This window comes from Schistocerca gregaria, chromosome 8, assembly GCF_023897955.1.
Source record: "Schistocerca gregaria isolate iqSchGreg1 chromosome 8, iqSchGreg1.2, whole genome shotgun sequence".
In the NCBI taxonomy this organism is placed as follows: Eukaryota; Metazoa; Arthropoda; class Insecta; order Orthoptera; family Acrididae; genus Schistocerca; species Schistocerca gregaria.
The window spans coordinates 280744871-280772866 of record NC_064927.1 but is presented as its reverse complement, the minus strand read 5'-3'; the positions used below and the strand labels follow the sequence as shown (position 1 = coordinate 280772866).

At 44.9% G+C, this 27996-nt stretch overlaps 1 protein-coding gene across 1 annotated transcript in view; it reads right to left on the bottom strand.

Moving 5' to 3' along the window:
* The window catches only part of LOC126285315 (transient receptor potential channel pyrexia-like), a 252608-nt gene that overhangs the window by 126914 nt on the left and 97698 nt on the right, over positions 1 to 27996 (bottom strand). Inside the window, exons 5-7 of the mRNA XM_049984615.1 lie at positions 22988 to 23251; positions 10612 to 10796; positions 504 to 774 (exon numbers count right to left, since the gene is read on the bottom strand). Of these exons, the coding sequence (XP_049840572.1) occupies positions 504 to 774; positions 10612 to 10796; positions 22988 to 23251 (720 nt within the window). The remainder of the gene's footprint in view (positions 1 to 503; positions 775 to 10611; positions 10797 to 22987; positions 23252 to 27996) is intronic.

The window sequence follows — 27996 nt, the reverse complement described above, 5'->3', positions numbered from 1 at the left end:
ATCAGCCTCTCCCACCAGATAGTGATAAATTAATCTAATATCCGAGGATGTACATCCATTTGCTCCCCCCCTCCTCACCATCCCCCTCCCCACCTTTTTCCCAAAGGTGATCTGTACCTTCTCCAAGACAGCTCATCACCTCATCGCTGCAAAATTCAGTTAGAATTGATTGAGGGTCACTCGAAGTACATAAAGATGCTTGAGCATTCATAATCACAATTGTGTACATCTACAATACCATTGAGTGAGATGCGGTGCCTTGAAACTCTGCCGATAGTGGGCGATGTTTCAACGATCATGGATAAGTGTGGCTCCCAATATTATCACTGTCATATAGAGTACATGACACAACATACATGTTATATGGATGTCCAGTTAATTTTCTCTTGATTGAATGGCACGTCGACTCCCTATAAATGGGGACCTAACTGACCTACCCCGGGAAAGCTGGATCAAGAGTACTGTCAGTATTTGGACAGGGCGAGAGCGCGGTGCGTGCTGACCTGGTCCGGAGAGTTGACGAGCGGCGCGCCGCCCTTGTCGAGCAGCAGGCGGACGACTCGGAGGCAGCCGGCGCTGGCGGCCGTGTGGAGTGCCGTCTCGCCCCCGCAGCCGCCCCCGGCGCCGGCGACGGCCCCCGCCTGCAGCAGCTCGGCGGCGGCGCGCTCCGAGCACAGCAGCGTCGCGTGGTGCAGTGCCGTCATACCCGTCGCTGGGTTACGCTGGTTCACGTTGGCGCCGCCACGCACCAGGTGCTCCACCACCTTCTCGTACCTGTTGCCGGCAATGCAAGAAGTAGTCCGCACTTTGCCACCAGGGGCGGGCTAGACAAACAACTCACCAACCCCTAACTTTGCAGCCAATATAATGCACATCGACTCCGTTGGGGCGACCTTGCAGCCTGTATGTACTGTGCAAGTTACTGATGCCTTAAGGGCTATCCCAGATGAGCAGTGATTCCCAGCCTGTTGTTTTCTCTGATATTAAAATATTTTCTTATGGATGAAATATAAAGGAGTCTTCAAGGTCACGAGGGTGAATAGCAACAGTCCTGCTGAGAATTTCCCCCAAGGAGTAATCGTCCACCAATAAATTAAAGTCCCTTCTGTCTTTCTGTAAATGGAAATTGGAGACTAAGCTCCAGTTACCTCCTCAGTCCAATTCTGGGTCACTGCCACCATTATTCTACATACCCTCTTCCAGCCATGTCTACACCCTCCTCACCCTATACCAAGAAAACCTTAACACACAGTTAAGGCTTTCACGACCGCGTGTCTTGGCTGGTGGTTAGGCTTCTGGGTTGTATGGTCGTGATCTGTGAAAGGTTTCGGTTCATAACGTTTCGTCCAGAGCTGCACTGAACGTCTTCAGAGGTACGCCAGGTTCTGCTGAATCGAAAAAACTCGACAGAACGTGGAGTACCTCTGATGATGTCCAGTGCAGTTTTGCATGAAACATTAGAACCTAAACAGACTCCCATTACCTGGACCAAAAGTGTTTCCTGACAGCTATTTAACCTACTAATTGTACTTCTAGCCCCCACAGCTTCTCACTAAATCAAGGCTCCAGTGTCTCAGCCTCCTATTATAAAAGCCAAACTCCCTCTCCATCCCACACCCCACCTCCCACTCATACATGTCCTTATACTTAACACCACTCTAAGCACACCCAGACACACATATGAAGGGCTTCTTTCAATAGTGGTACAAGTCCATTACCTCCACTTTTCTGCCTATAATGCTGCTGAAATTAATGATCCAAACAAACAGAAAGAAAGGTTCATCTCTAGCAAGAAGCCATATGCTTGAATATTTCTAGTATCTCGACTGCAAATTTTTCAGCGCTCATTTAACTTTAGGTCTCTGTATCTGAAGACGAACAAAAATGGACTTGTACCACTATTGAAATAAGCCCTTCATGTATTTTCATTCTCTCTGGCTTTCTCTACAACACTTATCATGAACTGATAATTCCTTGCTCAGATATCTATGCCAGCAGCTACTCATTCTCCCAAATTTATTCTTAGTCTCCCCACTCCCTCCCCACATTTCTCACTATCTCGAAACTCCAATATCCCACCCAGACTCCACTAGTAAAAGCGATCACCCACTCCTTCTAGCCCCATCTTAATACTTACATAACAATCATCTCAACCCTCACCTTTATCATTCTCATCGATATCACACAATCAGCCACATTTATTGTCTGATGGTAGGCAAAGATGTGAAGGGATTAAGATTTGCTTGGCGCACAATATGGCGATCTTCCTTTGATGTTGCCAGACGTGGTCGACCAGAACTGTAGTGATGAGTATGCTGCCATCATGTTTACATATATTCCAACATTGGGCCTCTGTCACATCTGAATGCCACACAAATCTGGGACTTGCACAATTGGTCCAGCTGGCCAAGTATTGTCCAACAACAGTCCCCTTCAAACCCTGTCCCTAGCTGATAATGTTCTCTCGCACTAGTATGTGGCATCTCTGTGTCCTTTGCAGTGGTTACTCGCCATGTATCTTCTTATTTTTTTGTGTGGGATTTCATTTCCCTGTCCGATATGGGCAAGGTAGGTCTGGCAGCACACAATCCTCCGCTCGTCATCCAAGTGACATTACAGTTAAAAAAGAGGAAACTATACATAAAAAGGCGAAAAGAAAGAGGAACATAAAAACATAATATGTGGAGACAATAGGGATTAAAATATGCACTGACACAGAGATGTTCATTATGGGACAGTTGAAAGAAGTTGACATAAAGATAAAAAAACACCATTGGCAGCTCATGGAGTACATAAAATACACCGAAGTCATACGCATGAGTTAAAATCTAGCCACAGTATAAAAACACTCTAGAATGAAGACACTTAAAAACCACTGTAAGAGATGGAGCACATATGACGAAGAATAAAAACTGCCAGGAGGGACCTGACGAGGGAGAGAAGGCCTGACAAGAGGGAAAAAGAGGATAGAGAAATGTGTAGCGGCGGAAGCGGCTAGAGGTGGTGGGATGAAAAGAAAAAGGGGGTCAGGGGGCACACCAAGGAGCAGGAGATGGGTGGTATGGGAGATGGAGAGGGAAGGCAAGTCAGGCAGAAGTCAGAGACACAGAAGGAGTGCATGGGAAGGGGTGGGGAGGGGGGAGAGAAGAAGGACAACTGCTCAGGGAAAGGAGGGGAGAGGGAGGCCTGAGGAGTAGGAGAAGGGAAGGTAGGGTTAGAGTTGGTAGGAGGAGTAGAGATCAGTGTGAAGCTCATCATCCAGGAGCAGTAAGTGCTGGAAGTTGCGTTGTGAAAGTAGGTGGTGGATGTGGAGATGGAGAGAGGGCGGGACACAACAGTAAAGGTGTAGCAACAGGCTGAGGGTAGAGAGTATAGAAGACACCAGGGACAATCGAGTCTGTGGGCAATGTACAGGGTGTGCATGTATTCGAGGAGAAGATGTCAGAAGGGGATGAGATCGTAGAGGATTCGCATGAGATATGGGAGGCGAATACGGAAGGCGAGGCAGAGTGCATTTCATTCGAGGATTCAGAGGGCTTTATAGACTCTTGGAGAGGAGGAAATCCAGGTGATACTAGCATATCAAAAGATGGGGCAGATCAAGGATTTGTAGGTGTGAAGGATGGTGGAAGGATGTAGTCTCCATGTCCATCTGGACAGGAGTTTCAGGAGATAGGCTTTGTGTTGGATCGCAAGGAGAGTTCAGATGTGGTGACAGTAGAGGGTAAGGGCAAGGTATTTCACAGTGGGAGTGAGGCGAGTAGGACGACCATAAATGGTAATGTAAATATTGGGGAGTCGGAAGGAGCGGGTGGTACGACCTATGATGATTGCCTGGGTCTTGCAAGGGTTGTTGTGAAGGAACCACTGGTTGCACCAGGCAGTGAACTGGTCGAGGTGGGTTTGAAGGGTACGTTGAGACTATTGACGGTTAGGATAAAGGGCCAGAGAGACGGTGTCATCAGAAAATTGGAGGAGGTGAACAGGCAGTGGAGGTTTGGGCATACCTACAGTATACAGGAGATAGAGGAGAGGGGAAAGGACAGAGCTTTGGGACATTCCGGCGGTGGGATAAAAAGTATGAGAAATGGTATTGTAGATAGTGACATAGGAGGGACGACGAGAAGGACGAAACTGATGGGGTGAGTGTAGGTCTGGAGTTAAAAGAGGAGCCAGGACACCAGACACGGTTGTAGGAGTTCTGGAGGACGAGGGAAATAAAAGATAGTGAAGGAATGGGAGTTAAGTTGGAGGTAAAGAAGATTGGTAAGGTTAAGAAGCTGATCGTCGGCTGTAAAGGAGGGCCAGAATCCATACTGGGTAAGGGGAAGGAGGTCGTGCTGGTTAAGGTGGTGATGAATACAGCAGGAGATGATGGAGTTTACTGAACACGGAGGTGAGGCAGATGAGACGATAGGAAGAGGCGTCAGAGGGGAGTTTCTTGGGTTTAGGGAACAGCAGGACACGGGAACTCGACATGAGATCCTTTTCACGCTTCTTATATACCCTGTTAGCCATGGTAACAGCACTAAACACAAACAGCACTATTGCGCTCTGGTGGCAATCCTATCTGTTGTCAATTCTAATTATTTACATACCATACGATGGTGTGTATGTGTAAGTCGACTGATCCTGTCTTTCGAGAATTTTAAAATCCCGCCGTCTCGAAGTGGCACTGTCAAGGAGCTGGTTCCACGACCTGTGACGTTTAATGATGTTAGAATTGGTCACCTCTTGGCCGCAGAGTAGAGCGTAATTAGCCAGCAGCACAGACCTCCTCAAGAGATTTATTTTCCTCCTTGATTCGATGAGACGTGAAGTCACGTATGTAGATGTTGTCATAACAGCTTCCCATAGCAGAGAAGAGTTGCATACTATTCAATACTCTCCTAACATGTGGAAGTGCTTCGAAAATTTTGCTCTGCTGTCTGAAGTTTGTGGTCACTCACTTGTGAATTGTGAAAGCATTGGCTAGAGTCCTTACATTCTACCAGATGGAGTATACAGATTGTTTCTTGTTGTATGGAGCAACAAGCTGACGTCTGCGTGGTTTCGCTGTGGGTTTAGTGTGTGTGTTTAAGTTCCTAGTCAGTTTGTCATCATGTCTTAGAACATTGGTTTTGGCTCTCTTGTGAGTGTTCTGCAATGATGTGTGGTTAGAGATCAGGTACATTTGCATTTTCTTTTGAATGTGAACCACAGTTGTCGGCCTGATGTTTTGCACGAGTGAGCTTGTATGTTCCTGGTTTATTTAGGCACCACGCCCGCCAAAATTCGCTCTAGCTCACTTAGCGAGCGTTTCTTGTGTGCAAAACGTATAGAGGATCAGCGACCAGTGGTTTACCTGTTGCTTTGTACTATTAAATGTCTGGTGAGGTCTTTGAGTTGTGGAATTTACTGAATTCTTGTACTAATTTCCTATACCAGTGACTGCACTTTTTGTGTGTTTAGTTTAATGATATGGAATGAAATCGACATGCCGAGTCGCACTTGTGGTATTGTGTAGTGTGTTAACCAACCAAGTGAATGTGGTTACTTCGCAGCTCGTGGTCATACGGTAACGTTCCCGCTTCCCACGCGCGGGTTCCCGGGTTCGATTCCCGGCAGGGTCAGGGATTTTCGCTGCCTTGTGATGACTGGGTGTTGTGTGATGTCCATAGGTTAGTTAGGTTTAAGTAGTTCTAAGTACTAGGGGACTGATGACCATAGATGTTAAGTCCCATAGTGCTCACAGCCATTTTTTTGAATTTGGTTATCATAAGTAACAACGACTGTACCACTTTTGTTTAGATTGGAACTCAGTGGGTGTGCCCCTGGTTGGGTTTTTCGAAGACGTGTGGTTGCGAGAGCCGTGTTTGTGAGAACGTTGAGTTTCGACTGGCTGTTTTTGATGAACTTTTCATAATCTGCTTCAGAATAAAAACCAAGATTATTTTTATTTTGAAATACATTCCAAACTAATAGCTGTACCATTCTGCCACAATGGAATGGAATAATTTTTTGCTTTTCTTAACCTGTTTGCTTGTGTTTATTGAACGCATGTGTGCATAACTGTTGTAATTGCTTCCTTTATGTTGATCAGTCTTTCGTTTGAGCACGGTCGTTGTGTGTTTGAAATTACGATACCTATAAAGTGTTGAAGATTTGTTCAAGGCAGCAATGTATGATAGATATCTCGGGTCATTCATTTACTCAATGGCTATCATGGGCTGCTAACCGCAAAATTTTATGCCTGGAGTAGTTATGGGTGCATCAGAGGCAAACAAGCGTTGATGCGCTGACTACTAGCTATGCTACAGCCATATGCTTGTACTCTGTTGTTAGTATTGGCCAGGCTAAAGCCTGTCTCATTATAAAGGGGCTATGTCCGGCTGTCTAATGAAAATTTGGGTAAGCTATGGCTAATATGGTCTTAAGATAAGACCGCTATTGCGCGTTGTAAGTGATACTTTATGACAAACGTCTACTGCCTTAGTTTTAAGTGTCGCTACTGTCATTAAAATTAATGAATAGCAAATAAGCATTCTAGGTTAAGAGTTAACTTGGGTGTAGCTTAGTGAGCGGCCACTAGTGGGGCTACTAATTTCTTATTACTAAGCAGGAACATGGCTTTTGTCTGAGTTATGTAGGTAAACACTCTGCTATCGATTTTATTTGCTAAAGAAGCCTGTGTGTTTATTGACGCCAATAGGTCATTGTGTTGTTTCTCTTTCACGAGACCGCTTGCGCCTTCCGTCTGTCTACCATCTTCAGCAAAAGCGAGGTTTTTGCCGTCGCTACTAACGCCGTGCTGTTTAGTTAGGTCAAGCTCTGACGTCTCGCGCCGGGTTCACTCTGAAGGCGTCAAATATTTCAAATTCACGCCAGATCCAGAAGAACTAAAATTACTTATTTGTCAAATTAGGAATTGAAAGCTTAAATAAATTGCTTTAGCACAAGCTGCACTGTAATAAAAATCCAGTGCTCCACACCTGAATTACTTTGTTCTGACCCACGTGTACGAAGTGAGATTGACATCGGAGCATATCTTCTGGGTTCGTGCTTCATTTTTTTGTCATACAGAGTATTTTAACAACACGCCAGAGCTTCTACTAGTAACCATTGAAGTCAACAACTATCGATCACCCAATATGTCTTCTTTTTTCTTCGCCTTAGTTTTGGCATTGAATTTTTACAGGGATTCCAGGATGATGCTGAAATGTCAGCGATAGTACAGAAACGCTCGTTAGAAGCAAAAGCTTTTCTATGGACAAATGCCTTATTTCGAATACTTTTCGAGATAGAATACATTTGTCTTTGGTCTAGTAGTCTGCACGTATCTATCTTACCCGCCTAACCACTTTGACTTCTAGCTCAACCGACCTCAGCTTTCAACCTATTTGCTCGGGATGTTTTTCTGCCATTGAACTAGCGCGTTGAGCCCACAGCTGTCCAAGGTGCGCTGCGAGTGACGTAGTGCGAGAGACTGAAATTACATCAAAGAGAAGAGTGGATTGACTGTGTTTGTACACACATCAAAAAAAGCTTGCACCGCGTCGGTTCCGAGAGTTCCGGACCTGTAGAGAAAATTGGAATAGCGTCCAACATAAACGTAATTTCCGCTGTTTTTACTGCTCTTGAAAACAATACATTGTATGTTGTATCACCATACAGCGAGACCTTCAGAGGTGATGGTCCAGATTGCTGTACTCGCAGGTAACTAATAACCAACAGCACGTCCTCTTGCAATGATGCGTGCCTGTATTCATCGTGGCATACTGTCCACAAGTTCATCAAGGCATTGTTCGTCCAGATTGTCCCACTACTCAACGGCGGTTTGGCGTAGATCCCTCAGAGTGGTTGGTGGGTCACGTCATCTCCCAGGCATGTCCGATAGGGTTCGTGGCTGGAGAACATGCTGGCCGCTTTAGTCGAGCGATGTCGTTATCCTGAAGGAAGTCATTCACAAAATGTTCACGATGGGGGCGCGAATTGTCATCCATGAAGACGAATGTCTCGCCAATATGCTGCTGATACGGTTGCACTATCGGTCGGATGATGGCATTCAAATATCGTACAGCCGTTAGGGCGCCTTCCATGACCAGCAGCGGAGTATGTCGGCCCCACATAATGCCACCCCAAAACAGCAGGGAACCTCCACCTTCTAGCACTCGCTGTACAGTGTGTCTAAGGCGTTCAGCCTCACCGAGTGGCCTCCAAACACAACTGTCTGGTTGAAGGCATAAGCAACACTCATCGGTGAAGAGGACATGATGCCAATCCTGAGCAGTCCATTCGGCACGTTGTTGGGCCCATATGTACCGCGCTGCATGGTGTCGTGGACATCTGAGTGAAGTTGCGCATCATGCAGCCTATTGCGCACAGTCCTATGGCTGTACGAAAAACATTATTCAGCCTGGTGGCGTTGTTGCCATTTTTTTGAACATTTGTTATGAATTGTACAACAGCTGTAATGAGACGTGTGAAATAATGCTTTACAGAGGGCCAAGCAGAGACTCCTCTGCCTGAAGTCAGGATAGCTGTCAGGAACCTCTTAAGCATCAACGACAATAGTGAAATATTATTATAGTTCAAACATTTATTGACAATGTTTACAAGTTGTCGTTCTTCTGCACCGGCCTTGGTTGTTGCTGATTCAGCTGTGTGTTGAATTGGAGCTGTCCATCGAGTCAGCTCAACGTCTACATACCCAGGCGACAGTTTGAGAAACCTTGGCGCCTCATCAGGTTGCTGGCTGGCAGACGTGACTGTTATCGAATATAATGTGATCTCAGGCTGGCTGCTGGAGTGTCCTTGGCCCTACTCCGATCCTTGATCTGATGGGTACCTGGTGTCGGTAGTCATGTGGTTAGTTGATCTCCTTCCTACTGGTAGGTTTCAGCACCTGGAGGCACCTGGATGTTGAACAGGAACGTGGACCCCAAGAGGCCTTGTTGCTGTCTTCCACACTGAATTTAGTGTTAGCAGCACTTGGTGATGTGGTGTTGTCAGAAGACAGTCAGTTTCTCTGTCAGCAGATGGTGGGTGGCGAGCAGCATGAAATTCACCAGGTGAAAATGATCATCTCGAGTGCATCTTTGGCTAGTCTGTAGACTTTTCTGGAATCTCTGGTCCATAAATTCACTACAGCATCATAATCACAAAATCGAGTGAGATTCCTGTGAATGTCATCGATCCCAATGATCACCTCACGATCTGGAGATCTGGGTATTTAAAGGTAGCTAGAATGAGGATATGATGTGAGCCTCGGTTCATAATAATTAATATTTATTCTGCTGTATTCACATGACAGGCAGCTAAGTGCAACACGTCTTATGAACTAACAAATATGCTTGTCTCACTCCCTTTGGTTTTCTGTCGTAGTCTCGTTTCTACTGAATGCGTATTCTCACTCAACAGATGGTATCATAATGTGTCGATGACCTGATTCACTTACAACGTATTGGCTCGATTCCTGCTTCTACCTCTGTCTTTGGCGTGATGTGACTTTTCCTGTGTCAAAGTGAATGACTTTTATTAAAATTTTTCAATTTCTATCCATTACTATTTACTGCCATAACAGCTTCGAGCTGAATGTGTTTAAAAATACATATTTTTCCATAGATACTTGGTAAGACACATTTAGTAATGTTTACTAATTATTGTACATGCACATATTTGTAAGCCTGACATTCTACTGGATACTATGGAAAATAAATAACAATGTGCATTAAATGTGTTCTATTTCTGAAACCATTTGGAATGGGGCATAAGCCCATATGAAGCTTTGTACTTCAAATGATCGTTCCTGTCATATCCCTAAATAATAATCATTTCTCCTGTGACACCCTGTATACTGGGTGTAATGGGTGTAAGTGCAGATATTTTTTTATGTGGTAATTCAATATGTACACACATCTGTGTGTATTTTTCTTATTTTCTTTTTTTTACTCTGTATCAAACAGGCTTTCCCCAAACCTATAACAGACTTCACGACCTGTTGTTTTATGCAAAGTGGTAACTGCAGCACTATGTGGATTATGCCTCTCAGCATAGACTAAGCATTTTGTATCCATGCATCCACACTTCAAGATCTCCATAGCTTATGGTCTAGTGGCTAGCGTTGCTGCCTCTAGACCATGGGGTCTCGAGTTTGATTCCTGGGTTGGGGATTTTCTCTGTCTGGGGACTGGGTGTTTGTGTTGCCCTCATCATTTCATCATCATCATCGTCATCATCATCATCATCATTCGTGACAGTGGCTCGATTCGACTGTGGAAAAAAATTGGACTGTGGAAAAATTGGGACGTTGCATGGGCGCTGATGACCGTGTACTTGAGTGCCCCAAAAACCAAATATCATCATCAACACTTCAACATCTGACCTGCTGCCCAAGGACAAGTAAGCATTAATCTCTTGCTCTTACCACATTTACATGGCGGTACTAACCAACTTAAAAACGTACGACTTGCACCAACTAAAATTATTAGTAGGCAAATGACGTAATTACTGATGTGATGTTGTTCAGTCTACCATCCCCAGTCACCAGTGGAAACATCTGCACTTACACCCGTTACACCCTGTATGTGCACGAGGGGAGTTAAGGGAATGGCCGGCAAGGAGGAGGCTCACCTGGCGACGGCGGCGCGGTCTTTGGCGGCGACGCCGGCGCCCGCGAGCAGCAGCGGCGTCACGCCTGCCACGTCGCTGGCGTCCGGCTGGGCCCCCGCCTGCAGCAGCAGCGCCACCACGGCGTCGTGGCCCGCCTTGGCAGCCTGGTGCAGCGGCGTCCGGCCCAGGCACTCCACGTCGCACAGCTGCGCACAACACGCCAGTTCACCATAGCAGGTAGCCGCCGATTACGTCCGAGATTAGGAGGACTTGTCCTATAAAGTCCAGTACTACTACTACTCTCATTCTAACTGTGGTCTCATGCATCAGACTAGGTAATCAACATGTCGACTATAGCGTTTTGAACAGTTTTCATTAAAAGGATTTCGAACATCGGAAACCAATAAGTCTGAAACATTCTTGATGTATACATGCAGACTGAAGCTACGAATGAAAATTTGAATTTGAATTTGAATTTAGGGGAATAACAGGTGAACTTAGGCATGAACGTGGATTTCGATTGAGGAAGGAGGCATGTTAGAGTAATCCATGGAATTGTGCGAAGACACTGTGCAGGGTGCTGTAGTGGTTGGTTCATTGCCCAGTGAGAAGGAGACCCAGGTTCGATTCTAGGCCTTGTTACAAATATTGATTCATTGTTACAGTCCACATATATACATCACAGATGTACGAGATTCGAAAAGGTCTCTGGAACCATGCATCAGGTATAGAAGAATGAAACCGGAACTTGGTGGCAATAATTTCCCGGTTTCGCTTTAAACTCATAAACAATATTTTATTCAAAATAATCTCCATTGCTATTCATACATTTCTCCCACCTCTCCAGCAGGCTATGAATGCCATGCCAAAAAAAACAGTTGTTCTTTTGAAGCGAACCAATCAGCGAGGCAATTTCTTACCTTTTCATACGAATTGGAGCGTTGTTCAGCAAAAGCGTGTCCCAGAGATGCAAACAGATGATAATCAGACGCGTCCAAATCTGGAGACCAAGCTGCATGCGCTAGTATTTCCCAATGAATGCCTCGATCGTTTCCCTGACCCGTTTTGCTGTGTGTTGTGAGGCGTCATAATGGAGCAATATGACTTTTTGTTGCCTTTTTCCATATTCCGGTCGTTTTTCATGTAATGCTCGATTTAAAGCGATCATTTTTTGTTGCTAGCGAATAGTGTTAACGGTTTCATCAGGTTTTAGCAGCTCATAATAGAAGACACCGTTCTAACCGCACCAAACACATGGCATTGTCTTATTTCCAGAGAGATTTGGTCTTGCAGTGGATGTCGATGGTCTGCCTGGATTCACCCATGATTTACGACGGTTAGGATCCATTTTTCTTCACCTGTCGCTATTCAATGGAGAAACTACTTTCTTTTGTATCTGGCGAGCAGCATTTCACAAGTGATCTTTCGATTTGCTAGCTGACTATCATTCAGTACATTCAGAAGCCATATTCCCTCTTTCTGCATCTCTCCCATAGCTTGCAACCGAAGAGAAACGGCTTTCTGCGTCACGTTCAATTGTTCCGCGAGTTCCTGTTGAGTTTGAGTACCATCCTCAGACAATAAGGCCTGCAATTCGTACTCTTCGAACTTTTTCTGTGGTTTCCCGAGCTCGTCGTTTCTCACGCCAAAATCACCACTTTTGAATTTTTTGAACCACTCTGAATACCCTGTTTTTCCAAGAGCATTTTCGTCGAAAGCTTCAAAAATCATTCCGTGCGATTCTGCAGCAGTTCTCAAACGAGAACAGAAAACCAATGCTGTCTGCAAATCGTCATTCGTATGTAGAAAACTCGACATGTTTACGGGTTTGAAACATATACCAATGTATGGAATTTGCATTACTGTGTGTTGACATTCGTCATCAGCCGTTACATGATGCAGATGGCGCTGCAGACGCGGTCTCACGGATCCTACACAGACGGCTAGCACCATCTATTGGGAAATTCTGGTTTCATAGTTCCACACCTGGTAGTTTCATCTGATTAAAGCACCTATCCCTGGTTTTTCATGTGGGATCCCCCATTTCATTCAATGCTGATGTGCTATTTCAATACAGTTGGAGAGCTTTCGCATTGCTGTTCTACTGTAGGCTGAAGCGTGAATGGGAATTTGTATTGAGGAGGGAAGCATGCTGGGATAGTCATCTGGTTGTGAAAGCCACTGTGCTAAGTTTGCCTAATGAGAAGGAGATCCGGGTTCGAATGCCAGCCTCGATACAAACTTGATTTGTCACTTCAGTCTGCATGGATACAGCATAGATCTTTGGAGCTTGAAAATGTCTCTGGAACCATATAGTTCCATCTGATTACAGAAAATCAATAACAGGAGTAACGACTACAGCGCTTGTAAGAATCCGGTGATTCATATGTACAGCACGACTAGGTCTTCAACACATGTAAACAGGAAGACGCAACACTCAACAGTTTCTGAGAAACCCTAGTTCTAATATTTTAGGCCTCTTTATACACAAATTATACTTTCACTACTTTAGAGAGCCTTATGAAAAAGGAATAAATATGGGGCAGTAAAACTTTGTGGAAACATTTTCGAAATACATCTGGAAAAAAACGAATAAAACATTAAAAGGAACATGTTTTAATTTCAGCATTTGCTATTTGCGTGCCATGTTTACGTTCCAGTTTATAAACCTTGCTCAGTGTGACGACGATTTGCGTCCATGACAGCCTGGAACGGCACTAGAGATACTATTTGACAACATTCTTCCCAGCGCATTCCGAACAGTGCACCATGGAATGTTGAACTGTCGTGATACAGCTCATGCACTGCTTGAAGGTCACACACTGTGTACAGCATTCTCACCTATGGCAACTGTAAATTTTTCAAAAATTTGTGGCGCAATTGGCCGTCGGCCTCTTCCAGCAGCAATTTCAAAATCGCTAGTTAATTCCCACCCTGGTGAAGAAAGAACGCCTATCCATATTTTTTCAATGTGTTTATACTCACAAAGAACAGTAGCATTAATGTTTTGTTTTCATTTGACAACTTTACAAATAATGTCCTGCTCACCTTGTCCATACTCAAGTTGACTGTCTCCATCTGCAATTTTCACTGATGCTTGTGTTTCAGCCTTACTTTGGCATACTATAACAGGCGCCTAACGATAAGTCATGACACTTACACAACTAACACCACAAATCCTGTAGCGCACAGACTGAAAATCAATCCTGTAAAGTTGCATACCCATACTGTTAATAGTTTTCTGGCCGGCCGGAGTGGCCATTCGGTTCTAGGCGTTACAGTCTGGGACCGAGCGACTGCTACGGTCGCAGGTTCGAATCCTGCCTCGGGCATGGACGTGTGTAATGTCCTTAGGTTAGGTAGGTTTAATTGGTTCTAAGTTCTAGGCGACTGATGACCTCAGAAGTTAAGTCACATAGTGCTCAGAGCCATTTGAGCCCATTTTGAACCAATAGTTTTCTGTTTATACCGGCTCAAGGAACAAAAATGTAATTAAAAGAACCCTGTGCTTTCTATACTCGCTAGTATTCAAGGAGTGTGTAGCTGAGCGAGTAAGTGCTTACGAACCACCGACTGGGCTCATATTTGGCAACTCGCTTGTTGAGAACCTAAAATGAAAGACTAAGATATTTTGGCTCAACAAAGCACCGCCTTTTAGAAAACTGACCATAAACGTCATAGTGCGCAACTGACTCAGATCTCATGGGATTGACAGCTTATTAAAACCTGAACTTTTTCCATTACCACACACTGAAGAGGCAAAGAAACTGGTTCATCTGCCTAATACTATGTAGGGTGCCCGCGAGCATGCATAAGTGAGACAACACGACGTGGCATGGACTGGACTAATGTCTGAAGTAGTACTGGAGGGAACTGACTCCATGGACCTGCAGGACTGGCCATAAATCCATAAGAGTACGAGGGGGTGAACAGCACCTTGCAAGGCATCCCAAATATATGTTAACATCGGGGAGTTTGGAAGCCAGCGGAAGTTTTTTTACTCAGAAGAGTGTTCCTTGTTGCCACCCTGAAGCAATTCAGAACGTGTGGGGTGTCGCATTGTCCTGCAGAAATTGCCTAAGTCCATTGGAATGCACAATGGACGTGGATGGATGCAGGTGATCAGACAGGATGCTTACATACGTTTCACCTGTCGCAGTCGTATCTAAACGTATCACAGGTCCCATATCACTCCAACTGCACACGCCCATACCATTACAGGGCCTCAAAAATAGCTCTAAGCACTATGGGACTTAACATCTGAGGTCATCAGTCTCTTATACATAGAACTACTTAAACCTAACTAACCTAAGGACATCACACACATCCATCCCCGAGGCAGGATTCCAAGCTGCAACCATAGCTTACAGAGCCTCCACCAGCTTGAACAGTCCCCTGGTGACAGGCAGGGTCCATGGATTCATGAGGTTGTCTCCATACCCACACACGTCTATCCGCTCGATAAAACTTGAAGCGAGACTCGTACGACCAGTTTCCAGTCATCAACAGGGGTACACGAGTGGGCCTTCGGCTCCGAAGGCCCATATCATTGATGTATCGATGAATGGTTCGCACGCTGACGCTTGTTGATTGCCCAGTTCTGCAGCAATTTAAAGCAGGGTTGCACTTCCGTCACGTTGAAGTATTCTCTTCAGTTGTTTCTGGTCTCGTTCTGGCAGAATCGTTTTCCGGCCGCAGAGATATCGTAGATTTGATTTTTTACCGTATGTGCGCTAAGTCCGCCGCTGGCGCGCTGCCAAGATTGCGTAAGCTGTTCGGCGGGTTGCGTCAGCCGCCTTAGTAGGTGCAACATGCTGTTGCATCCTTGAGCCCCCGGTTCTAGATGTACCCTTGTCCGGTTCTCAGCTACGCTACAGATCAGTTTGCAAGTAAACAATTTATTTATGAAAATATACAGTACAATCACCAACAAACTTTCCATATTCACATACACCTTTACCTTTTACCCAAATAAATACAGACTCATTTACAGATATTTTCCTCCTATTACGAGTATACAAAGACAAAGCAGAAGTCGACATATAAGCAGATTTACCAAAGTCTTTATTAGCAAGTTCTGCCATACGGTAGGTGCGAAATGCAATAATATCTCTGTCAACAAAACTTTCAAGTCCACCAACACTAGGTGTTGGTCTACCATATGGCAGAACTTGCTAATAAAGACTTTGGTAAATCTGCTTATATGTCGACTTCTGCTTGGTCTTTGTATACTCTTAATAGGGGTAAAATATCTGTAAATGAGTCTGTATTTATTTGGGTAAAAGGTAAAGGTGTATGGGAATATGTAAAGATTGTTGGTGATTGTACTGTATATTTTCATAAATAAATTGTTTATTTGCAAACTGATCTGTAGCGTAGCTGAGAACCGGACAAGGGTACATCTAGAACCGGGGGCTCAAGGATGCAACAGCACGTTGCGCCTACTAAGGCGGCTGACGCAACCCGCCGAACAGCTTACGCAATCTTGGCAGCGCGCCAGCGGCGGACTTAGCGCACAGCCGAAGGCCCATATCATTGATGTATCGATGAATGGTTCGCACGCTGACGCTTGTTGATTGCCCAGTTCTGCAGCAATTTAAGGGAGGGTTGCACTTCTGTCACGTTGAAGTATTCTCTTCAGTCGTTGCTGGTCTCGTTCTGGCAGAATCGTTTTCCGGCCGCAGAGATTTCGTAAATTTGATTTTTTACCGTATTCCTGATATTCAAGGTACACTAATGAAATGGTCTTATGAGAAAATCCTCACCTTCATCGCTGCCTCGGAGATGCTGTGTCCCATCGCTCGTGCACCGACCATAACACCACATTCAAACTCACTTAAATCTTAATAATCTGCCATTGTAGCAGCAGTAAGTGATATAACAACTGCACCAGACACTTGCTGTCTTTGATAGCCGTTACCTACTGCAGCGCTGTATTCTGCCTATTTATATATCTCTGTATTTGAGTACTAAGATCTGTACCAGTTTCTTTGGCGCTTCAGTGTATATGAGGTCTACAAACGCGTATTTTCCTAGAAATAAAGGAAAGAACCTTTTACGAATGCTGCTTATGTATCTTTAAGATAAACGCCGCTCAACGAAAGCGCCGGTGGCGTAGCGAGCAAGGCACATGACTGGGAAGCAAGAGCCTGTGTTCGAATTCCAGACGCTTTCTGCTGTTTTCCTTTTTTTATTTATGTTTTTCCGCATCGAAATTGGAGTCAGCGAATAAGGTATAATAATAAGGAAGGCAAATAAATTTCTCAGACGATATGGATTAGGTAAGAATTAAATTTTTAATCTTCCATGTACGAAAACATTTCCGAGTACGACTGCTGCGAAGACCCATATTCGGTGCATGTTATTGCGAAAGGGAGAAGAACGAACCCTTGTCGCAGTTGGTAGTAACCTAAAATAACCATTCTTACGCAGTGTAATACTCCATCACAGTGACTGCTAAATTTTTGCCTTTCCTGTGGTTATGCGAAACTAATGACTGATGTAGTACTCGGGGTACAGAAGAGGTCAGTTGATCAACCGACTCGTTAAAAAATGTATACATACTTGCTCCAGATCCGTGCAATTTACAGAACATTTCTTGAGAACAATTTAAAACAATTCTATGCTGATAACAATTTTTGTCTGGTATTGGATTCCTCGGGTGAACAATCTAATACTGTCATGTATGATAGATGAAGAGAGTCAAACGACTTGTACGACAGAAGTAATACCACCACACCTTTGAGCCACCCATGTGATGGTTATTTTCATCACCAAGTTAAAAACGTTCTTTCGAAGCTTCAGCATTGTAAAGCGCTTCTGAGCATGCAGTGGGAGTTGCACACTCATGCGGTTGCAGTAACGATTCGCAGCGTAGCTCCTGAGCAACTTTCAGCACCGATTTTTGAGGCAATGTTATCATATGCATAGTATGCGCCAAAATTAATTCCCAAAAAAGGAATATTTTTAAATGTAAACCAAGTCTATCTTTCACTGTATCTTCGGAATGAACGATGTAGTTGCGCACATACTGCGTTAATTACATGTTCTTCGTGCTGCAAGTATATTCGCTTTGAATTTTTATATGACATCTTGTTGCTCAAAGAAAATTGAGGACTTGTAACAGAACGAGTGGAGGAGCCATTGTAAAGTAACCAGGAATAATTTTTTAATTATTTTCTAATCCAAGTCGTTTGAGAAATTTATTTGCCTACCTTCTTATTGAATCTTCCTGGCAGATTATAACTGTGTGTCAGACCGGGACTCGAACTCGGGACACTTGCCTTTTGCGGTCAAGTGCTCTACCATCTGAGCTACCAAAGCATACCTCAAGACCCGTCGTCAAAGCTTTAGTTCCAAACTTCGCAGGAGCTTTTCTGCAGACCTTGAAACGTCCCTTAGAAAAATTTATGAATGACTGTGCTGATAAACCCCTTACGTTATTTGATTTTCAAACAGCTGAGCAGAACTGAACGTACTCAGACATTTTGCTCTTTACTTATTCTGATCAACACTAAACTAGCACACAATATTTTAGTGCAACGTATTCTGACTTTCAATAATCCCTACAAACGAATGGACCGGACCAACAATGACCTATACCTTTCATGAATCACTTACCTCACAAAAATCTTCGTTACTCGAACTACTGCAATACAGCGAGCGCCAATACCGCCAGTTAAATAAAAGATTCTGACTACTGAAGGCACTAACTACTGATAGGCATAGTAAGCAAATGAAAGATTTTGATAGAGAACAAACAATGTATTTACCTTAATAGAGTTCAAAAGTCATAATATATCAATCAGTTCATGACATCCAGTATTACAAATTTACTCTTTCTGATGGACACACGTCCAGATCGCCCGCTCTCAAAATTCTGCCATCTCTCAAAAATGGTTCAAATGGCTCTGAGCACTATGGGACTTAACATCTATGGTCATCAGTCCCCTGGAACTTAGAACTACTTAAACCTAACTAACCTAAGGACATCACACAACACCCAGCCATCACGAGGCAGAGAAAATCCCTGACCCCGCCGGGAATCTAACCCGGGCGTGGGAAGCGAGAACGCTACCCCACGACCACGAGATGCGGGCTCTGCCATCTCTCTCCTGACATCCACCACTGCTGGTGGTTCACCTCCAACTGCGTAACGCTACGCGCTGTTCACATCCAACTGCCCAACACTATAATAGCGAATATTACGACAATACCAACCAGCCACAGACTGCACACAGCACAGTGATTTTCATACAGAGCGCTACATGACATTACCAACATAAAAACCTAAACAGCATACTTACAACCTTCCAGAACTGGCACTCCTGGAAGAAAGGATATTGCAGAGACATGGTCTAGCCACAGCCTGACGGATATTCTCAGAAGGAAATTTTCACTCTACAGCGGAGGGTACGTGCCCACGAAAGGCAAAGGTCCCGAGTCGCGGTTCGGCATACAGTTTTAATCTTCCAGGGAATTTCATATTGGCACACACATTGTTGCAGAGTGAAAATTTCGGTCTGGATCCCTTCTTATTATGTCTTACTTACCTTATTGGTCCTCCTATTCCTGTCAATTTCGAAACGTAAAAAAGGAAAAATAAAAAAAATACTGCAGTGTGAATTTGGCAATCGTACACAGGCTCTCTGCCCTGAACAGCGTTTACCTTATGTTTACGTTAACGGCATTCGCAAAAGATTTCTTCTTCGATTTCTAGAAACATATCTTTTACTGACCCAGTATATGATGATGAAAAATGTTAAATTGTCAGTTATCTGTAAATCGCTCCAATTTTGAGTTATTTGCATGTCATGAACTTTTGGTTGGTTTTCTCAAGGACCGAAGGATGTTAAGCCAAAATATCTCAGTCTTTCGCTTTATGCTGTACACGAGGGACCTGCCAAATACATGCTGAATGGGTCTGCCGTGTCTGAGGCCTCTCCCCCCCCCCCCCCCTCCCTCTTTTAGTTCCACAGACACGAGGTCTCTGGACTGAATCTCACTGCAGGTACTGTTTTGTTTTCCACAGAAACTTTCGATATGGAGAGGGTCCACCATCACGCAGTATTAAAGTAATTCCTTCAACATGAACTCCGTTGGTGCAGCCTTGTGGCGTTTATTTTTAGAGACAGGCGAAGAACGTTTCTAAAACGACTACAAAATTTCGTGTACATCATCGAACGTAAGCTTCTAGGACGGCTACATAAAAATACAATCAATCCTACAGCATCATTCGTCTGCATCAGTATTCGATATGCGTGGTACGCCGTGAAATTGTGTGATGACCGAGAACCTTTTATGAGTGTAAACCAATTTTTTTTTTTGCAAGACACACACTGGAAACATCAAACACATGCAAAAATTCGGCTTTCGTTACATGTGCAGTATCTCGCAATTATTATTGTTCTTCATGTTTCTACGATCAGTACCACTGTGATTCGTACAGTGTTCCATAGGTACACATTATATGCTTCACAAATGTAGATACAGTAATGTAAATAAAGTGACTATACTGATTCCTCTGAAATTTCTCGCATGTCCTTGTTTTATTTACATACTACTTCCAAAATAATTTCTACTTTTTCTGGGATAAAGATTATGAAAATAACAAATGCTTCATTAGATATTGCACACTCATTCTAAATTTGATGTTAGAAATGCGTTGGAACTAAAAAAGTACCATCAGAAAGATTCGACCCAGAGCCGTTGTGCTGGTGAATCTATGTCCTTATTCCTTCGACTGCAGGCTCTTTGAATGCTAACGACCTACAGAGTATATAAGTGTGCCTCCAATTTTTAATCTCGATGTTCTCGAAAACTATTGACAATTGTATCTTTCCATTTACATGTGTCGAAGTTCTAGTCGTGCCCTACACACACTATTAATATGAAACAAATCAGTAAGGTGAAGTTCGTACGCCCCCCCCCCCCCTTGTCAGTCACAGATTAATTAAGAAATTTAGAAATTTACCAGAAAGGAGATGGATTGAGTCTCGTAAAACAAGATTTACAGCGGAATGGGGACTACTATACACAGTAGGTTCCAAAGGGGAAAGAATTTACTATACGATAATTGAAGGTAGTCTAGTAAAATAAACTTTACCTGTATATATGTAGAGATGTCTAGTTGTGACAAATCACATCATAGAGAATGACTTTTATAAGAGACAAAATATTTGCTGACGCTTCCCGCTCGCTCCGCTTTAACTTTCACAGGTCATGGAATGACCAGAATTCACTGAACTAGCAGGGTCTACTAACCATGTGTGCTGCATACTGCCTACCCCTTTAAATAGAGTGACTTTTAACAAGAAAACCTTAAGAATGCATGTCTCTAGGCCGAGAAAGATATTTCATGAGATTCATATGGAGCCAAAGAATGTATTATAGACAATACACAAGGCATACACGCGCTGTAGACTGCCTACGTCCTGCCGCCTTTCATGGCATAACCAGTACAAAAGGACACCTAGTGTCCGAGGAAGCATCATCGGACATTTTGTTTGCAACAAAAGTTACTCACCGTGACGTGAGCTATCACCCACAGTCGTTTGATGCAGAGACTTTGAAACATATTCTACAGCACAAGAGGAGATAATGATACCCAGTTATGACTTCTTATATTTATTAGTTTTATAAGCTACAGCAATAAATAACCACTTTTAAAATTGCAATATTTACTGGTCATCAAACAGTAACACAACTTTAATCTCTCAATCCTTGTACACAGAAAAAAACTTTAATCTGCCAGGAAGTTTCAGAAAAAATTTAGTCCTCAATAAAAAAGAACAAGGAATAGACACTTGTTTCAGAAGTCCAGAAGTTCAGCATCTATTATAGGATGCATGTAGTGACACTTGATAATTATATAAGCTCATATCATTAGCATTCCACAGGACATAGATCACAGCTGCACATATATCCAGAGAAAATACTTTTGACTTTGTCAGTTGTAAACAAGCACTGCTGACAGAGTCAAAGATCTGTGGCTGTACAACAGAGAGAGATGACGAATTCTTTAGAGTTCAATGGAGCAGAGTTATGTCGTACTCCAGCAGCAGCGTCATTGAGGAGACAGTGGTTTGTCGTGCATGGCGATGACCTACTTAAGGTGGTGGCCTGAAGAGAATTTACTTTCACAAGCAAACAAAGTGCAGTAATTACGAGTTTTCTCATATTACCTAGTTTTCGGTATAGTTCAAGCCTTGGCAGCTGTGTTTTCAAACTGGTTTAATTTTCTTTTTATGTTTCCTGTCGTGATGACTGGCTTCTCTTGTGTTCGCCTTGTTCATTATCAGTGTAACTAAAATTTTAGTAGCGGTTAAGGTGGGGCCATCTTCTGTCTCACGATGGAATATCATCACACTTCCCACCATACACTACCCACATCTCACACCTTCTCTTGACGTCAGAAGTGCAACATCCAGGGTTGAAACTACGCAGTTTTGTCGCAAGTGGCCGAGGAAAACATTTAAGACACACCACCACTCAGAATCGACGCGAAAAGGCCTCAGGAGTTGGCATACACAGCGTCAATGAAACAATCCCCTACTTAGGGCTTTTATTTGCACACATTTCGCGGACGAAAACGACAGTCTGCAGTGCGGAGTGCGACAGAACGCCGTTTTTGACTGTTGTCAGCATCCCCCCCCCCCCCCCTATAAGAATATTTATGAACTGCAACCCTACTGAATTTGATCTGACACCAACCATTTTTGCTCTTGTATACAGGGAGAGCGACTGCTAATCGTTCAAAATTGTTGGACGAAATTTGATCATGATATGTAGCAGCAAAGAGTGTTTATGTTTTTTCTGTCCTGCTGTTTTGTACCCTTCAGTGACGTGTTCAGGTGGGGTGCAACAATGACACTTGCATGAATAAAATGGCAAAGAGATCCTGCAAGATCCCCTAGTTTGGCAGCACCCTCTTGTTCACTTTACAGACGTCTCTGTACAGAGAGATCCATACACCAATACACACCTGCCAATGGCATAGGCAATCCTTTTGACAGCCCTCCCATTTTGCTTGCAGTCAGCAGGTGCTAGTGTCGAAAGGATTACCCCACGGTGGCCTTTGGCAGAATTGTGGTGAATCTTGGTGACGACCTGACATCATTAACTTACCTTACACCTCAAGTGAACTCCCAAGCTCTGACCTCTTTTACGCGTGCGTCGGCCCATTGCTGTTTGAAACGTCGCCGAGCCAGAGAATGACTTCGCCAAAATTTTTGCTACATTGCAGAGGACATTTGTAAGCACGTTTGAGCTAAATTTCACACTTCTGTGTCTCAGTGGGAGAAAATTATTGGGTTTATAAAAACTGACCCCTTCATTGTCTTGCACAGTGTTGTTGTAAGTTTGCAAATGTAAACAGCAGTAGGCAGTAGATAGCGACCTTCTCGTTGACGAGCTGCATGTTGGTGTCGAGGGTGGAGATGCCGTCGAGCAGGTCGGTGGTGGAGCCGTGCATGCCGGCGGCGGCATTGGGGCAGGCGCCCGCCGTCAGCAGCAGCCGCACCACCTCCAGATGGCCGCGCGCCGCCGCGTGGTAGAGCGCACCCCGCCCCAGCCGGTCCTCCCCAGACACCAGCGGGCAGCGCCGCAACACCGCCTGCGTCACCGCCAGGGACTGGCCCGCATCCGGCAACGACGCCGCCACCTGCAGCCGTCACACAGCACTCTGCTCAGTTCACTACAACACTGGCAGCAAGCATGCGATAGATATATGATCGATTGCTTCCTGTACAGATGGAATTTTATTTTTTTATTTATTCACTTTATTTGACCTAGTCAGATTAGGGCCTTTAGGCACACTCTTACACTGAATCTGCGTGTTACATGTGCAGTACATTATTTACTCAAGAAATGACAACAATTTTAGTATGATTAGTAACGAAATGGTATTAATAGAATTAAAAATGATTTGAATATACAGGGTGGAGAAAAACTGTGACACGAAATTTTAACCCTGGATAGCTGATGCCAGTAGGAACCAAAATTACTAATGTTGTGTCGGTCGACAACATTCCATTTTTAAACTACAGGAACTTGGCTCCAAGCGCTCCGATTGGCCGTGGGGTTGTCCTGTTACCGTTCCTTGGTTGGCGGGCAGTGCTATGGTGGTCGGTTCAAACATACAAATGACACTCGCTCCGTCACTGCCCCAAAGAGATACGTGCACGCATCGAATAGTTCTTGCTGATTGTCTACACCTCACTCAGAGGCATTCACATGTAAGCTTCGCTTTGGAGCACACACACGTCACCTGCAATTTAGTCATACGGTAAGCATGGTGACATAGTATTCGTTTGAAGAACAACAAGATATGATTTTTGTTTACGGACTAGCAGACGGTAATGCGCATGAAGCTCGTCGGTTGTATGAGGAGTGGTATCCAGAAAGACGCCACCCACACCCACAAACATTTACAACATTCCACCGGCGACTTGGCGAAACAGGTGCGTTGGGGGGATATCGTGGTGATACTGGAAGACCTCGAACACAACGGGATACTGCATTTGAAGAGACATTCTCGAGTGCTTCAACAAAATACCTATGACAAGTACTCGAGCGGTTGGACACAACATGGCGGTTACTCATCAGTTAGTCTGGGAGGTTTTGAGGGATGACAGCCCACATCTATTTAGTGCCACCTTGTCCAAGATCTAAATCTTGCAGCGGACTATGAACATAGGCTAGGGTTTTTCTGGTGGTTTCTGCGACAGTGTTGCACGAGATCCTGACTTCCCAACCGTTGTGTGCTTTACCAATGACTGCAGCTTCCATTGCGATGGCCTTTGTAACACTTGAAACATTCATTACTGGGCAACGGGAAATTCTCATATCACGTACGACCACGGACACCAGCAACGATTTTCGCTCAATATTTGGGCAGGCATTGAGGGCGACCATCTGACTGGACCGGTCTGTCTACCTCCTCGACTTACCAGGGTAAATTACCTTAACTTCTGCAAGAAACTCTACCCATCCTGCTGGAAGATGTTCTCCTGGACAAACAGCTACACATGTGCTTGTAGTATGTTGGGGCGCCCGCACGTAACAGTCATGCTGTGCACAGATATTTAAATGAACTCTTGATGGCTGGGTAATTGGCAGATATGCTTGTAGGACATGGTCCAACGATCACCAGACCTCATGCCACCTGATTTTTTCCTGTTAGGATTCTTCAAAATTGTAGTTCACCCACCCAGACGCGAACCACCTAGAAACGAAGATGAATTCATGCACCGCATTCAGCATGCCGCCAATCACATCAGGGCAATGCTACGAATCCTTGAAAGAGTTCGGCAAAACACCGTTCGATGTTCCCAAGCTTGTGTCGTATCAGAGAGTCACCATTTCGAGCACATGCCTTAAGCAAATAACGTCCTAGCTACAAAAAAGGCCCTTTTCAGGGCCAACACAATTTGTAAGAGACTTTCTGTACGCAAACTAACAGCTGTTGATGGGCTTGTTCCTAGTATGTCTTATCATGAAACTACAATGGATGTGTCGGGACCCTAGCGGATTCGCCCCCAGTGTGGGAGGCTGGCACACAGCTACTGAGCATGCGGGTCGCCTTGGATACATTGCAATCTCTGGCAAGCAAATCATTCGCAGTCATGCGTTGTCCAGAGCGGCCAACAACAGGGCAATCCCATGGTCAATCACAGGGTGTGGCGCCAAGTTTCCGTACTTTAAAAATTGTGCATTGTCGACCTACACAACATTAGTAATTTTGGTTCCTACTAGCATCAGCTACCCAGGGTTAAAATTTCGTGACACCGGTTTCATCCACCCTGTATGTAACGACACTGTGAGTAACAACAGAGAACTAACTGTGTTAATACTAGTATTACTACTACTATTACTGCTGCTAATCATAACACACTCCTGGAAATGGAAAAAAGAACACATTGACACCGGTGTGTCAGACCCACCATACTTGCTCCGGACACTGCGAGAGGGCTGTACAAGCAATGATCACACGCACGGCACAGCGGACACACCAGGAACCGCGGTGTTGGCCGTCGAATGGCGCTAGCTGCGCAGCATTTGTGCACCGCCGCCGTCAGTGTCAGCCAGTTTGCCGTGGCATACGGAGCTCCATCGCAGTCTTTAACACTGGTAGCATGCCGCGACAGCGTGGACGTGAACCGTATGTGCAGTTGACGGACTTTGAGGGAGGGCGCATAGTGGATATGCGGGAGGCCGGGTGGACGTACCGCCGAATCGCTCAACACTTGGGGCGTGAGGTCTCCACAGTACATCAATGTTGTCGCCAGTGGTCGGCGGAAGTTGCACGTGCACGTCGACCTGGGACCGGACCGCAGCGACGCTCGGATGCACGCCAAGACCGTAGGATCCTACGCAGTGCCGTAGGGGACCGCACCGCCACTTCCCAGCAAATTAGGGACACTGTTGCTCCTGGAGTATCGGCGAGGACCATTCGCAACCCTCCATGAAGCTGGGCTACGGTCCCGCACACCGTTAGGCCGTCTTCCGCTCACGCCCCAACATCGTGCAGCCCGTCTCCAGTGGTGTCGCGACAGGCGTGAATGGAGGGACGAATAGAGACGTGTCGTCTTCAGCGATGAGAGTCGCTTCTGCCTTGGTGCCAATGATGGTCGTATGCGTGTTTGGCGCCGTGCAGGTGAGCGCCACAATCAGAACTGCATACGACCGAGGCACACAGGGCCAACACCCGGCATCATGGTGTGGGGAGCGATCTCCTACACTGGCCGTACACCTCTGGTGATCGTCGAGGGGACACTGAATAGTGCACGGTACATCCAAACCGTCATCGAACCCATCGTTCTACCATTCCTAGACCGGCAAGGGAACTTGCTGTTCCAACAGGACAATGCACGTCCGCATGTATCCCGTGCCACCCAACATGCTCTAGAAGGTGTAAGTCAACTACCCTGGCCAACAAGATCTCCGGATCTGTCCCCCATTGAGCATGTTTGGGACTGGATGAAGCGTCGTCTCACGCGGTCTGCACATCCAGCAGGAACACTGGTCCAACTGAGGCGCCAGGTGGAAATGGCATGGCAAGCCGTTCCACAGGACTACATCCAGCATCTCTACGATCGTTTCCATGGGAGAATAGCAGCCTGCATTGCTGCGAAAGGTGGATATACTCTGTACTAGTGCCGACATTGTGCATGCTCTGTTGCCTGTGTCTATGTGCCTGTGGTTCTGTCAGTGTGATCATGTGATGTATCTGACCCCAGGAATGTGTCAAGAAAGTTTCCCCTTCCTGGGACAATGAATTCACGGTGTTCTTATTTCAATTTCCAGGAGTGTACACTGGTCTTCAAAACTTAAGAATGGAGGTAAATTTCACTTTATGTATCACTGCCAGGCAACATAACTCGATGAAACTTGGATTGTACATACAAAGAACTTCTACAGTAAAGTACAGAAGGTAGCTGGAAGAAAATGAAATGAGATGACCAAAAATGACACTTCTGTTCAAGAAAATAATGGCACAGAAGTCACCACAATTCATGATGCGCATTACATAAGGCGTGACACGGTTCTTAACAGGGTGCATAGTATCACAGATGGTAGTGCAAACTCTGTAATCTGCTCCCAAGCTGTCCACAAGGTTGCTAAGGAGTTCCTGTGCTAAGGCGTTCCCTTCCTTCACCATCATGGTTAACAGCTGCTGGAGGCCGTTGGTGCATATGGACGTTATTCAATGCAACACGCTTCTGCTCGATGGGACTTTAGTAGGGGGTACGGGCAGGTCATTCTATTCACCGAATATCAGTCCATGAGGTGCTCCATCTGTTCATTTGAATGCAGTAAGATATTTTCATCCACAAGAATGAGGTCGGAGCAGAATGCACCCCTTAAAAGACGCATACGGGGAAGGTATACAGTGACATAATAACACATGCCGGTGAGTGTACGTGTTCAGATATTATGAAGTCAGTATACACATACAAAATTACGCCTCCCAGCACAAAAAGTCCTGGAATACCAAAACGGTCACGTTCCACAATGCTCCTATATGCATTAAGTGCTCCCATCTCTTCCTGTTAGACATGACCTGCATCCAGCACTGCCAGACATGATCGTTTTGGGGTCCAGGTGTTATATGTAGGACATCATGGACAAACTGACCTCCAAATCTTGTGTCCTTGCATGGTGCATTTGGCTATGACATCACTTTTGTGGATGATTATGTGCGACTGAAACGAACTGTGCAGACACAGGAGCGCTTGGAACAAGTGGATATTCGACGTATAGAGTGGGCTCCCCTTTACTCTGATTTAACTCCCATCGATCACATGTGAATTATGTTGTGGAGTCGTGTTTCAGCAAGTCCACAAGCACCAACGACAAGAAAGGACTTGTCAACTGCGCTAATGGAAGAATGGAACATCCTACAGA